The sequence below is a fragment of the Myotis davidii genome, unplaced genomic scaffold, assembly GCF_000327345.1.
Source record: "Myotis davidii unplaced genomic scaffold, ASM32734v1 scaffold21, whole genome shotgun sequence".
Lineage (NCBI taxonomy): Eukaryota > Metazoa > Chordata > Mammalia > Chiroptera > Vespertilionidae > Myotis > Myotis davidii.
In genome coordinates, this window is record NW_006292573.1 from 570044 (window position 1) to 583366 (window position 13323).

Genomic DNA, 13323 nt, shown 5'->3' on the forward strand with positions numbered 1-13323 from the left:
GACGGCTGAAAGCAGGTTTCTGGGGTTTATTTACCTTCTATAATTGCAACATTGTTTCTTAGACTGCAGCTCAGAGGCCAGCAGCAGCAGGCGGGGAACCTTGGCTTCCTCCATCACTGGAGCAAGCAAGCCTCCTGTTCGCTTCAGCTGCCTGGCTGCCGGCTGCCATCTTGGTTGGCAGTTAATTTGCATATCTCAGCCAATGGGAAGGGTAGCGAAGTTATGGTTAATTACCATGTTTGTCTATTATTAGATGGGATAGATTGATAGCAACTTGATAATGTGCTCATTTCTACTCTTGCTGCTTTTTCAGTCAAAATATTAGTTTCTATGGTTACCTCACATACCTCAAAACTTTGTTCTTTATAGAATTAAAGGTAAAGCATTTTTAAAAGGGCTAGAGGCCAAGTTTTCACTTAAGCTTAAATTTTTAAGGAGTGGTACTCTTGGCTGAGAATTTGTGCTTTATGTACTAGGTTATTTGAAAATCTGTTACATGAATTCATATTTGCCACATTTTATAAGGTGGAGAGGTTTATTGTCTTCCCAACTTGATTTTATCAAATTTTAATCTAGTGTCAAAGGCAATTTCAGGTATACCTCTTCAGTACAGTCTTTTCATTCCTTTTCCACAAACTAAAATTGTTAGACTCAAAAGATTAACTGGAGTATGTATATTTTCCACTAATTAACACCATTTTGGGGTCGACTGGTTGTAAATCACCCAGATAGGATCAGTGACTGTGTTACAGGAGATAAGGTGCGCAGTTGAATGAGTGAGGGCAGGTCCTGTCTTGAGAAAGTAAGCAGGATGCTCTACCTAAGAGGAGAGTTCCTGGGGAGTAATGATAATTACATTAATGGAATTCTGAACACTTTTCATAGGCACCAACTTCACAAGCACATTTAAGTAAAACTAATGCCAATTATAAAACATTTTTGTACTGTTTATCTGGTAGTGGCTGGGTATGATGCCTCGAACAGTAGGCATTCAATAAATGATAGAAAAGGCATAGTCTTATTGCATGATTTTTTTAAAAAATTCAGTTGGCCTTTCTGCATAAATTATTGAATGCAGAATTTTTACATGCCCTAGGGAGAAACACTTATGAAAATAAAAGGCAGCTTGAATAGTCACTAGCAATTTTATTGCTTAAATATAGTCAAACTGACAATACTTTCCCTGCAGTTCTGCTATTTGAAATATGTGCTTTTCTTTAAAGCTATATGTAAATGGTAAGTAAAAATTTACCAACTTAACATTGTGTACATGGATGACTTTAGCGTACAAGCCATATATACCCCTACACATAAAAATTAAGGGTTAGATAAATAGAAAAATATTAGGTAGTCCTGCTATCCTGTTCAGTGTGATAACTTACTGTGAAAATACACTACAAAATAAGCTTGATACCAAGTCCTTCCATTTCATCAGCAATTATAACTTTAGAATACTAAATAACATCTACTTGGGTCAAGATATATTGAAAATAACTTTTCTGTTTAAGTTTTTTATTTTGCTTATATATTTAATACAGAATGATAAAAGGAATGTTACTTTTGGTCTAAATATCAGATTCTTTTATTGAGCTATGGAATTTTCATATCTATACATTTAATATTAATCCATGATATACCCCTTTCCTGAGTTTCTAAGGGTCATGATTATGAAGCCTCAGCAGAGTGAACAATTACGTCTAAACTGTAATTAAAAGTAGTAGCTTTAAGTGAATGCTTATTTGCTTAAAACAGCAGTTGGCTCTTAAATATAGTTTTGTATCTGATTCTAATATGCTCTATAGTATTTCAGTATTACTTATACATTATATCCTGTTGCACTTTTTCTTTCAGTTGTCGCAACATCACCATTATTGCTGGGATTCTAAGAAATCTCTACAAATGCCCCTGATGACATCAGAAACAATTGGTTCTAATCCTGTGAACTCCCTTGTGAAGAAAGCGTGCGATTCCTTTGGTTTAGAGGCCATATCTCTCAGGTCATCCAGAGGTGCCCAAGCCACACCAACAGAGAAGATGGTGATACCTACAATGGAAATATTTTTAAGGGAATGTAAATCCAAGTTCCAGTTTACATATAAAATTCACATAGTTAATTGATGTTTTTCTCTCCCTCTCTATATAATCAATAAAAATAAAGCCAGAAGAAATGCCTGTGAAGCTGGAATTTCCTGTTACATTGAGGCATTCCATCTGCATTGCCTGGAGTACTAGAAGGCTTTTATTCCAACTGTACATTTTGGTCAGGGTGCTGTTACATTAGTTTGATTCGCCTCAATCCCAATTGTAAAAGCAGTGGTTTAGTAGATTCTTAGTGGACTGTCTTATCTTCTGGGTGCAATTCCCCATAACATTTTGGGAGTTTCTGCAGTAGCTACTCCCCTCCTATCCAAGGCTTCATTCCCCTTCTAGTGGTATACAGTGTTCAGAGTTGTGGAAGCTTAGGATACAAACGAAGCAGGTTTAGATGATACAAAAGCTATTTCAAACAATTTAGGATTTATCACCACCAGCCAGTCTCTCTCTGGCAAGAGAAAAATAAAAATTTTCCTGCCCTTTAGTTTTTCTCACTTTTAATTCTGCATTCAAGCTTAGAGAGTTGAGCTCAGGCCCAGTATATACTCATAGTTAAGGGAACAATATAAAAATGGTTGTGACATAGCCCAGAAAGTCTATTTTCTGGATTTTGTTAAATAACAATACTATTCATGAAAAGTTCAATTAATCATATAGGGAAAATATATTTGAAATAGACTAGTTCACTTAATTTAGCCTGAATCCAATCCTGTTAACCATAATTTAGTCATCTACATTTTTTAAGGAGTATGATAGAAAAGAGGTCTTCAACATAGGCTAGTTTGCTGATGTATAAAATAAGCCAGATGTATAAAAATAAACCCATGTATCACTTAAATTACATTTATCAGTTTTAATAAAAAATCCATCAATATAAAATACACAAATGCATTAGCAGAGGTGCTAATGTACAAAAAAAGAAAAAGGTTATTCACAAATAGGGAAAAGAACGTGCAGAAGAGTACAGAAAAATGGAAGGCTGCTAAACCCCCTCCCAATTGAACATTTTTGTTTTTTAAATATCGGACTCCAGTCACTCAGTTTCATCCCGGGAAAGGGAACCCTCAGCTATTTGTTGGCCTATTTGATCTCAGTAACACATGCTAATGTCTTCAGGAACTAGCGGCCTTTGCCAAAAGTAATATTAAGGTTGGGGTAAGAAAGAACCTTTTTATACTCTCTTATAACATCAGAGTGTGTTTTCATTGTCAAGAAAAAAAAAGACACTTAGAAAGTTTAGATGGAATAGAATTTAAATTTCATTGGTGACCTTATCAATTTAGAAAGCTCACCCCAGCCTGAAAACTACTAAAAAAAAAAAAAAAAAAAAGAATGCATTTTCAAATAGCAGATTCACAGTAAATTATGATAAATTGTGACTAGGGGTTGGAGATGGTGGATATATTCCAAGTTTGAGTCAAATGTGAACCTATAACATTTCCATGACACGTGACATGGTTCTCATGGTATTCTCCCAATAATACAGTGGTCAGAAGTGTGGTTTCAGCTAGACTGCCTGGGTTTGAATACTGGCCTGACTTAATGTGTGCTTTGGGTGAGTTTCTTTTCTTATCTGGAATGAAATTAGTAGAGCTGCCTTGACAATTGAATCAGCTAATATTGGGTAAAGCTTTTAGAATGTGACTGTGGCATTGTAGATGTTTATTTAATGAAATAAATGCCTAAGTTTCTTCTAAAATTCACTGAACCCCTCCTCAATTTCCCTTCCCAAAGGACAAGGAAGGACCTTACCTGCATCATGTGCAGCAGCAGCAGGGCCTCGAACATCATCATAGGACTGCCCATCTGTGACAACTACCAGGAAGTTCTTGTTGGGGCTGTCCCTCATGGGACCAAATACATTTCTAACAGTAAAAGAAATGGCATCACCAGTAGCTGTTCCACCACTCATATAGCGGATGTTTCGGATAACCGCTAGGACATTCTCTTTGGTGCTATAGTCAGTGAAACTGAATTCTGTGCGCTGATCATAGGTGAACTGTACAGCAGCTATCTTGGCACCAATGTCCGAGATTTCAAAAGTCTTGGCTATGTTGGAGACAAATTCAAGCATGATACGGAAGTTACTCTCCCCAACGCTGCTAGAGCCGTCAATTAGAAAGGCAATGTTCACTGAGTTATAACAGGTCTTGCTGCACATCATTTGCTCGTGAGTGCAGAGCTTCTGCACTAGAGGCTTTACGTATTTTGTGGTGCCAAACCAGTTGGGCATGTGGTAAGAGAAGAAACCATTATTCCGACAGACAGCCTAATGGAAGGGAAGAACAGAAAAGATATCCAAAGGGATCAAACATTGTTTCTTCTTAAAAATTATGAAATCTTGAATGTTAGATATGGGCCAGTCAGCACTATGCCTCAAGGTCCAAAATTGAATCCCTACCTTAACAAGACATCCCTCACCTCCTTACCTTATCAATAAATGCAACATCCTGAACCATCCCCAATTCTTCAGGGATGGGCTTGGCCACAGAAACTATGAATACATTGACACCAAACTCTCTAGCCACAATGCCTGCTTCCTCAATGTCATCAGAAGGCCAGCCATCAATAAATACCACCACCACTTTGGGGATCCCCTTTCTCACACCAGTTTCTGCTGTGAAGAATTTCTGGGCGGTGTGCTTCAAGGCTTTTCCTAGGAGTGAAAAAGAAGCAAACTGCAGCACCACTACTGCTCAAATGACATTTCTGTTTCCCTATACCAACCTGATGCCACTTCGTTTAAGAATTTAACATATAGAGCCCGGTTCTAGAATTGATGCATATGGTGGGAAAGTTTAATAATCTGGCAGGCCAATTTTGTCTTCACCTATCCCATCACTTCCCAAAAGCCTCACATTTCCTTCCATTTGCATCAGTCAGAAACACAACACTCCCACTCCTGTACCCATGCTCTCCCTCTCGCCCCTAGTGACTGATTAGTACCACTAAGGACTCAGAATAAGAAGTCTCCCTTCTGAGGGTCCATAGTGCTACTTTAGTTCCTTCTACTACATCTACATTTATTAGGTAAGTCTTTTGGTCTTTAGTTCTTTTTAACATTCCAAACAGGTACTTGCCTAAAGTGACATCTGCCCTATTCATTATAAGGATTTGGGGTCATAATGCTTTATTTTTTTTTAATAAATAAAATTAACCCTTTGGTATATTTTCCATTAAAAATTGAGCACCTCAGATGATCAAGTGCATACTAGCCAAGATTCCAGAAACAGGAAGAAGCGTTTCACATCTCCTTATATAAAAAAAGCACAATACTGTTTTACATATCTAATCATTCATAACCTCCTGTGTTGTATCCCAGGTGCCAAAGTCTACTTACCTGTATTGGAATTACCCCCTCGGAAACCTACTTCCTTTATGGCAAACAAAACATCTTTGGCTGATGTAAAGTTTTTCAAGTAAAATTCTATTTTGGGGTGTTCACTACGTGGAAAAATGAAAAAAAGAGAATTGGAAACAGAAAACGAGCAAATTATATATATTAAACTTTAAAGTGGACAATGTCTAAGTTTCTTTCTTAATCCCGTATTATATCATCAACTAAGACATTGCATCTTTACTTGAATTTTTAGGGGTCTTTTAAAAACGTAACAAAAACAATTGCTACCTTAAGGATTTACTATAGTCTGGGTCAGGGGTCCTCAAACTTTTTAAACAGGGGGCCAGTTCACTGTCCCTCAGACCATTGGAGGGCCGGACTATAGTTTAAAAAAAAATTATGAACAAATTCCTATGCATACTGCACATATCTTATTTTGAAGTACAAAAACAAAACGGGAACAAATACAATATTTGTATTTGCATGTGGCCCACGGGCCGTAGTTTGAGGACCCCAGGTCTGGGTAATATGCTATATGTTATGTATAATCTCATTTCATTATAACTCTAGGAGATAGAAATTATTATCCCTATAATATAAGAAACAGGCTCAGACATTTAGGTAATTTTCCCAACAAAACATAGCCACACTTTAAATTCAGGTTTGTTTGGCTCCCACTCCTGCACCCAAAGTCCATACCTAAACTATTAGGAGCACCTGAAACCAGGCCCGGGTCAGGGCACTGGGCTTAACCACAGTCCGCCTGGTGTGGGGCGGGTCTGGCCCAGGGGACCTGGAAGCACTGAACAGTGCGGGTCTATTGACCCAGGTCTCTGGTTGGAAGAGGCAGCTTCAGTGACACTAAAGCCAACATTTTAAATGGGAAGTTATAAGGAAACATTATAAAGTATGACGATACTGAGTTTTCCTTCTAATAAATGATGTTGACATTTGCTAATCTTAAAATGATGTGTATGGTAAGAGGTTTGAGATTTTCCATATTTAATAGCAAACAAATCATTGCTCACTTTCATAACTACTCTGTTCATTGAAGACCACGTTGAGTAAAAACAGTTAAAGCACAGTTTGATGCACTGTTTTTAGATGTCAATATTTCATAAGTGCAAACTTTTAAGGTTTTTGTATCAGTTGCCATTAAGTCAAGATTTTTGAGGGACAACTGTAGCACTGATTGTCTTGCCTGATGGTGTGATTTCTGTATACCTGGTGGAATGCTGGGTCACAAAGTCAGATTTCATGGGGTGATAACCTTTTCACTTTTATGGTCACTTCTCAACTATCCAAATTATGATTTATGAAATTTAGTCTTTTTTTTGCATCCGTAATGATATATTGTTATCTGCTTAAATAGAAACTCTTGATACAGTTTATTCTAATGTTCTTCTTAAAATAGAAAAACTATAAACCAGGACATTTATAGAAAAGTGAGTCTTTGGGGTAGTATAGTTTTCATCTTGAAAAATAATTGGGTAAAAATAGCAAAGGAAAAATGTATGAAGAAAAGTACTGTGGTGAATTTGCCTTATGGGATGTTAAAATGTACAATAAAGTGACAAAAATCAAAGCATTGTAGAAAGGATATAAGAAGTAGCAAATGGACCAAAGAAACAGACTTGCCTAAACTTGTATATAAGATTATCACAAATCAATGGAATAAGAAGCTCATTTTTAAAAGGTGTTGAACAAATGGTTAAAACAACAAATGGTTTTTCTTGTTAAAACAACAAACGGTTTGGTTTGGCTCAGTGGATAGAGCATTAGCCTGCGGACTCAAGGGTCCCAGGTTCAATTCCGGTCCAGGGCATGTACCTTGGTTGTGGGCACATACCCAATAGGGAGTGGGCAGGAGGCAGCTGATCGATGTTTCTCTCTCATGGATGTTTCTAGCTCTCTATCCCTCTCCCTTCCTCTCTGCAAAAAATCAATAAAATATATTTTTTAAAAAACCACAACAAATGGTTAAAACAACCAAGTTACATTCTCATACTAAAAAAAATCTATCTAAATGAAGAACCAATTGTAAAAAATAATACAAGAACAAATTAAATATAAATTAATATCTAATAGTACTGGAGAAAACCCTTAAAAAATGACAGTAGTGTAAACTGGATCAACAAGTAGTGTAAAGCAATTTAACTGTTTATTTCAGAGTACTTAAAAATGTCAGAACCCTCTGACCCAACCCCACTTCAGGAATCAAGTCTAATCAGAGACACCACGCAGATGTCATAGGATGTTCATCACAGCGCTAGGTGTAATGGTGAAGAAGCAATAGAAGAATGGCTAAGTAATCAATCATGCAGAGTAACATGAAACATTTTCTGAAGAATTTTTGTGACATGATGCAAGTGCTCAGAATAGTTGGGGATGAATAAAACAGGATATAAGACATTTTTATAGTCTGAACTTTTAAAAATCAAGAAATACCCTCATAGCCCTAGCCATTTTTGCTCAGTGGATAGAGTGTCAGCCTGGGAACTGAAGGGTCCTGGGTTCCATTCCGATCAAGGGCACATGCTGGGGTTCCGAGCTCAGTCCCCAGTGGGGGGGCATGCAGGAGGCAGCCAATCAATGATTCTCTCTCATCATTGATGTTTCTCTCTCTCTCCCTTCCTTTCTGAAATAAAAATATATTTTAAAAAAATACCCTCATATAGAAAAATATTTTCTTAAAATACTGAAAAGAAAAAAAAACATTCTACAGTGATTATCTCTGGAGGTTATATTTGGAATTTTTTTCTTTATGCTTTTATGTTTTTTAAGCTTTTTATGATACACATCAATAAGTACTATTTTTAAGAGAATAAAAATGAAAAGGTCAGGCTTCAAATCTCCAATTAAGGGAATATGGAAAGAGCTAAAAACAATAACAGAATAGGAAGGAGTTACAGATATATCACTGCCTGTTTTTCCTTCAGCAAAGAGAAATGAAGAATTGAGCAGAGTAGATGTGCAAAGGTAATTTGTATGAGGAACAAACCTTTCAGTCCACAAATACCATAGAATTCTCTAAGTCCTTTTCTCCAAAAAGGAAGTACTTAGACTTACCCAGTCTGCTTAGGCAATCCTAAATCTTGACTTTATAGTTTGGGAATCCAGACTGTCCACACCTCAATATGTTTATTGAACTGAAACAAATGTACCTATAAAAGGACTGATTATTTGTCATCATCAAGTCTCCTCCCATTATAACAAAGTTGATACCTGGCTTGAACAAGGCCCACATGTGGTCCTTCTGTTCCAATTCCCAGCATGAGAGCCACTTTCCCAACAAAGTTCTTCTGTAGATTAAATCGGCGCTGCCCAATATTAAAACTTCCATCAATCAGAAATGCAATGTCTGCTTTACAGTCTGTGAAAACCCAAACAAGTCTTTTTGTTAGCAGTTTCAAGAGGGAAGGAGGGAGGAGGGAGAAGGGAGGGACACAGTTATTTTCCCAAATGGCTATCTGGATTCTTACCTTTATTCCCAGCTTTCTTGTTGGGTGTTTTCTTTAGTCGTTTACCTGGTTGGGGGTGGGGTGGGGAAGGAAGCATTTGGCATCAGCAAACGGCAGACAGTTCCATAGCAAGAAGCCCACATACGGAAAAGCTTATGACAAGTAGTGTCATTCTTAAAAAGATATGTTTTTTTGAAAATTTATTTCTTTATGATCTTCTGGACTGGGGAAGCAATGCCCCAACAAAGAAGTCAGTCGAGTAGGAGGCCTACATATTTGATGAGCCTCCAATGCAGGACTTTCCAGTGCTGTGTGAGACAATGTAGGCTCCATATTTCATACCTGATGGTGGCTGTGCTGTGGACACGGCTTGTCCTGTGGCTTCCTGGGTTCCACTTTTGCCTTCTGTTAAAATAAAGAAGAGGCTATTTTTTCCTCTTCCTTTTTTATCATCAAAGCACAACAAATCTAATCTAGAGTTCTATAGGATGGTACATATAACAGAGTGATGGCAAATTTCAGGAGCAACTGCTGCATTCTTGTTTCAAAGAACCAAATGGATTCTTATCTATTAGGCCTTTTTTGGGGGGGGAGAGAGAGAAACATCAATTCGTTGCCTCCCATAGGCAGGGCCCTGACTGGGGGTTCAAACCCACAACCTGGGTATGTGTCCTGACCCGGAATTGATCCTGTAACCTTTTGTTGTAAGAGATGATACCCCAACCAACTGAGCCACACTGGCTAGGGCAGGTCATATTTTGAAAAGATCACCAAAAATGAATTCATATTCATTCACTAGTTTTTTTGATTTAGTGTTACGTGGTCAGGGCTTTCTGATTACAGACCATTCAAGTTTCTACTGCCCTCTTCTGATAGCAAGATTATTCCTCCCCAGTCACCAAGTTCGGCTTGAGTGGGTCCTTGGCTCTTTGGGTCCCCTGACTCTAGCCCATAGTTGACCCCTTCGATCTTGACCACAGGTTTTGCCATCAAAGTTAAAGATGTTGTTTGGCTGAGAAAAGCAGAACACGTTTTTTGGGGTTTTTTTGGGGGGGTGGGGTGGGGGTTGGGGGCAATGTTTACACAAAAGTAAGAACATAATTGTACCTACTCGTCACTGTGAAAGAAGCAGACCATCTGGAAAGCGTTTGAGACTGGATGCCATTGGCAACTACTGAGGAGTAGTTTTCTCGACCAGGTAGGCTATAGATTCGCACAGGCCCCCCGGAGTTGCTGATTACTCCTCTGCAACACAAGAATAACACCTGAGATCAACCCACACTTTTCAGGGCATCCGACTGACTGGTGCCATGTTGCATCTGTTATTTATCAGGAAAATAATTAAGCAGGAAACCCATCTAAGAGTGCTTCCAGCCTTTTTAAAAAACTTGCTTACACAGGTACAGCATCTGCCTGGGAAAATGGTTTTGTGCTGTCAAGCTTAAGTGTTGATAAGAACACACTTGTAGTATGTTCCCTCATCTGTACAATGGAGTAAAACTGTACCTACCTTGTAGAGTGGTAGAGTTGTCGTGGAACTTAAAACAATGGCTGGCACATACTAATATATTACATGATTAGCAATGTTTTAGAATCACAGAGCTAACTATCAAGAAATAATACAGTTTGCCATCGTTCAGAAAGCTTCCCTTGTGTAGCTGGTGTTCAAGGATATTCAGGAAAACCTTTGATGCCTATTATGGCACCACAAGAAAGAAAAGATCGGGGATACAGACGGCTAGAGAGGGAGAAAAAATAATCACACTTGCGTTTCTCTCCCCTTGGCATGTTTGGGCTTACTTGTGGACAGCGGCGCCGCATATGCTTGACACAGAAGCATATACTATGTTCCCAAACACGGAGAATTCCTCAAGAGGGCAGTCCCCGGGGCAGAGCACATCTGCTTTCTCTTTCCTGATGTCCAGGCCTCTGGTAAAGCACGTGATAGCAATGGGCACTGAAGAGGAAGGAGAGAATGTAATAACCATTCTTAGGACGTTTTGGGCAGTGGGGTGAGTGGGGGGGACTAGGAGATGAGATTGACATTTTACTTGCCCGGTTTCAACACTTCTTGTTAGGAATATTGACTTATACACTGGCCCACACCATTCCAGATTTTAGCAAGCTGAAAATCCGTTCTCCAATTTAATCTAGTCCTCAGCCACTATAAAGTCTAATGGGAAAATTTTCTCAGTTCTTATCAGTTTGGAAAATACATGATTGGGAGGTTAGGGGGGTGAGAAGAGATAAACCAAAGAACTTATATACTTACTAGAGGCCCAGTGCACGAAAATCGTGCACTGTAGGGGAAGGATCTCGCAGTCCAGGAATCCTCAAGGGGATGTCTGACTGATGGCTGAGCAAGCCTAAGCCAGCAATCAGACATCCTTAGTGCTGCTGCGGAGGCAGGAGAGCCTCCTGCCACTGCTGCTGTGCTCACCAGCCATAAGCCTGGCTTCTGGCTGAGCAGTTCTCCCCCTGTGGTAGCACACTGACCACCACGGGGCAGCTCCTGTGTTGAATGTCTGCCCTCTGGTGGTCAGTGTGCGTCATAGTGACAGGTGGTTCCACCATTTGGTCGATTTGCATATTAGCCTTTAGTATACAGGATATGCTTAAGCCCATGGACATAGGCAATAGAGTAGTGAAGACCTTGTATACCTGGTGTTTAAGGATATTAGGGGCAGTGTAGGGGCTGGGAAGAGGGAGGGGGGGGGAATGGGAGATATCTGTAATACTATCAACAATAAAAATATATTTAAAAGTAAAATACATAATTGAACTATATGAGAACTAGAAAATAACACTCATTGGCCATTTATTAATTTGTTCTAGAAATATAAAAATCTCGCTTCTGATGACAACTGTGTGCATAGTTGACTGAGGGGACAGTATTAAATCTGGGTTGAGCCTGTGAGGGACATTTTCATAGACACATGCACAAACCTAAGTCATCCTTTGCTTCAGAAGCACATTTATACCAGTTTTCCTCCAAATGCAGTGCCTTTAAATTATATCAATGAAAGCAAATCAGTAAAAAGATGCTTCACTTTATTGAATGTCATCTAGCTCAATCACTAATTTTACAAATGAAGAAATGAAAGCCATGTGTTAATCTGCCCAAGGTCACACAGCCCACAGAATATTCTGCAACTCCTACAGGACAGGAAACAGGGAAGTTAGTCCCTTCAGAATGGCGCCTGCTTATTCCTGTTCCAGAGAACTACCTCAGGCAGTTAATGCATTTTTAGAAAGCACTGTTAATACTGTCAAGTTTTACATGGTCAACCCAACTGATAAAGAATCTAAGTTTTTACTGTAAGACAAGCCTTTGGCAACATGTAACAAAATACCATAATACAACATGTTAATTCATTAATTCGCTGTAACTATTGAATTTATTTTTAATCCTTACCCAAAGATATGTTTTTATTGATTTTAGAGAGGGGAGAATAAAAAGGGGGGGGGGCGAGAAAGATTGATTGGCTGCCTCCTGCAAGCCCAGGACCCCAGACTGAGCCCCTAACCTTTTCGTGCATGGAGGACACTCCAACCAACTGAGCCCCCTGGACAGGCCGGACCCTCTTCTAAGGGCCCTCTGTGTTGAGCTGTACTCTGTACTGTAAGGTCCAGGGAAGGCAGGATGCCAGGTACGCTGCCAACCCCTTGGCTCTGAAACATTCTAGGGTGTTGGGGGGAATGAAAATCTTTACCAAAAACAGTAGCCTCACATCTGCTATCAAACAGCCTTCATTCTTCCTCCCATTTTCAGTGGCATCAGACACATTACCCTTATCTGTCAACACTGACTTTAGTGAGCGTGTGCGTGGGGACGAGGGGGCGAGGAGAGTTGCGTGGGGCTGAATACCGCCGGTGCAAGCCTTACCCTCATTTCTCCTTTCAAGGAAAACAAAGGAGACGTTCCGAAGGGTTTGCCTTTTACTTTGTAGAAAGCACACCGAACCACACACCCATACTCGGACTTCTACACGTGGGACAAACTCTAAAACGACTCCCAAATGCTAGGGCACACTGCTAGAAACAGAGCCAGGGGTCAAGCCTCTCTCTCCTCAGCTCTGAGAGTCTGAAGTCGGGTCTAGAGGGCTTCTCCTGGCTCCCAAGACTGCGGAACACCCGGGACTAGCGAGGTCCCCCCTTCCGAGGGGCTCTACTAATACCCCTGCCTTGACCGTCTGCTGGCCGGCTGGCCGGCGGGCTCCGGGGATGTGGGTGTGCAGGGGGTAGGGGGCTCCTTTCTCCGTAGCTTGGAAAGAACGTCCCCTTCGGGCCGGAGGGGCCCCCCCGCGTGGGAGAAACGGGTAAGCGGAGCAGATGGGCCGTAGGTCTGAACGGGAGCGCCAGGCAGCCCTCCCACCTGCGCGCGCTCCTGCTCCCACCCGGGGCCGCGGTCCCGGGGCTGGGCCTGCG

At 40.1% G+C, this 13323-nt stretch overlaps 1 protein-coding gene across 1 annotated transcript in view; it reads right to left on the bottom strand.

Annotated features, from left to right (window-relative positions):
• Positions 1–1126: 1126 nt before the first annotated feature.
• COCH (cochlin) overlaps positions 1127–13323 on the bottom strand; it is a 17103-nt gene continuing 4906 nt past the window's right edge. Inside the window, exons 3-12 of the mRNA XM_015565488.1 lie at positions 12782–12917; positions 10696–10852; positions 10007–10140; positions 9238–9300; positions 8917–8961; positions 8660–8807; positions 5435–5538; positions 4524–4750; positions 3847–4363; positions 1127–2044 (exon numbers count right to left, since the gene is read on the bottom strand). Of these exons, the coding sequence (XP_015420974.1) occupies positions 1869–2044; positions 3847–4363; positions 4524–4750; positions 5435–5538; positions 8660–8807; positions 8917–8961; positions 9238–9300; positions 10007–10140; positions 10696–10852; positions 12782–12917 (1707 nt within the window). The 3' untranslated portion in view covers positions 1127–1868. The remainder of the gene's footprint in view (positions 2045–3846; positions 4364–4523; positions 4751–5434; positions 5539–8659; positions 8808–8916; positions 8962–9237; positions 9301–10006; positions 10141–10695; positions 10853–12781; positions 12918–13323) is intronic.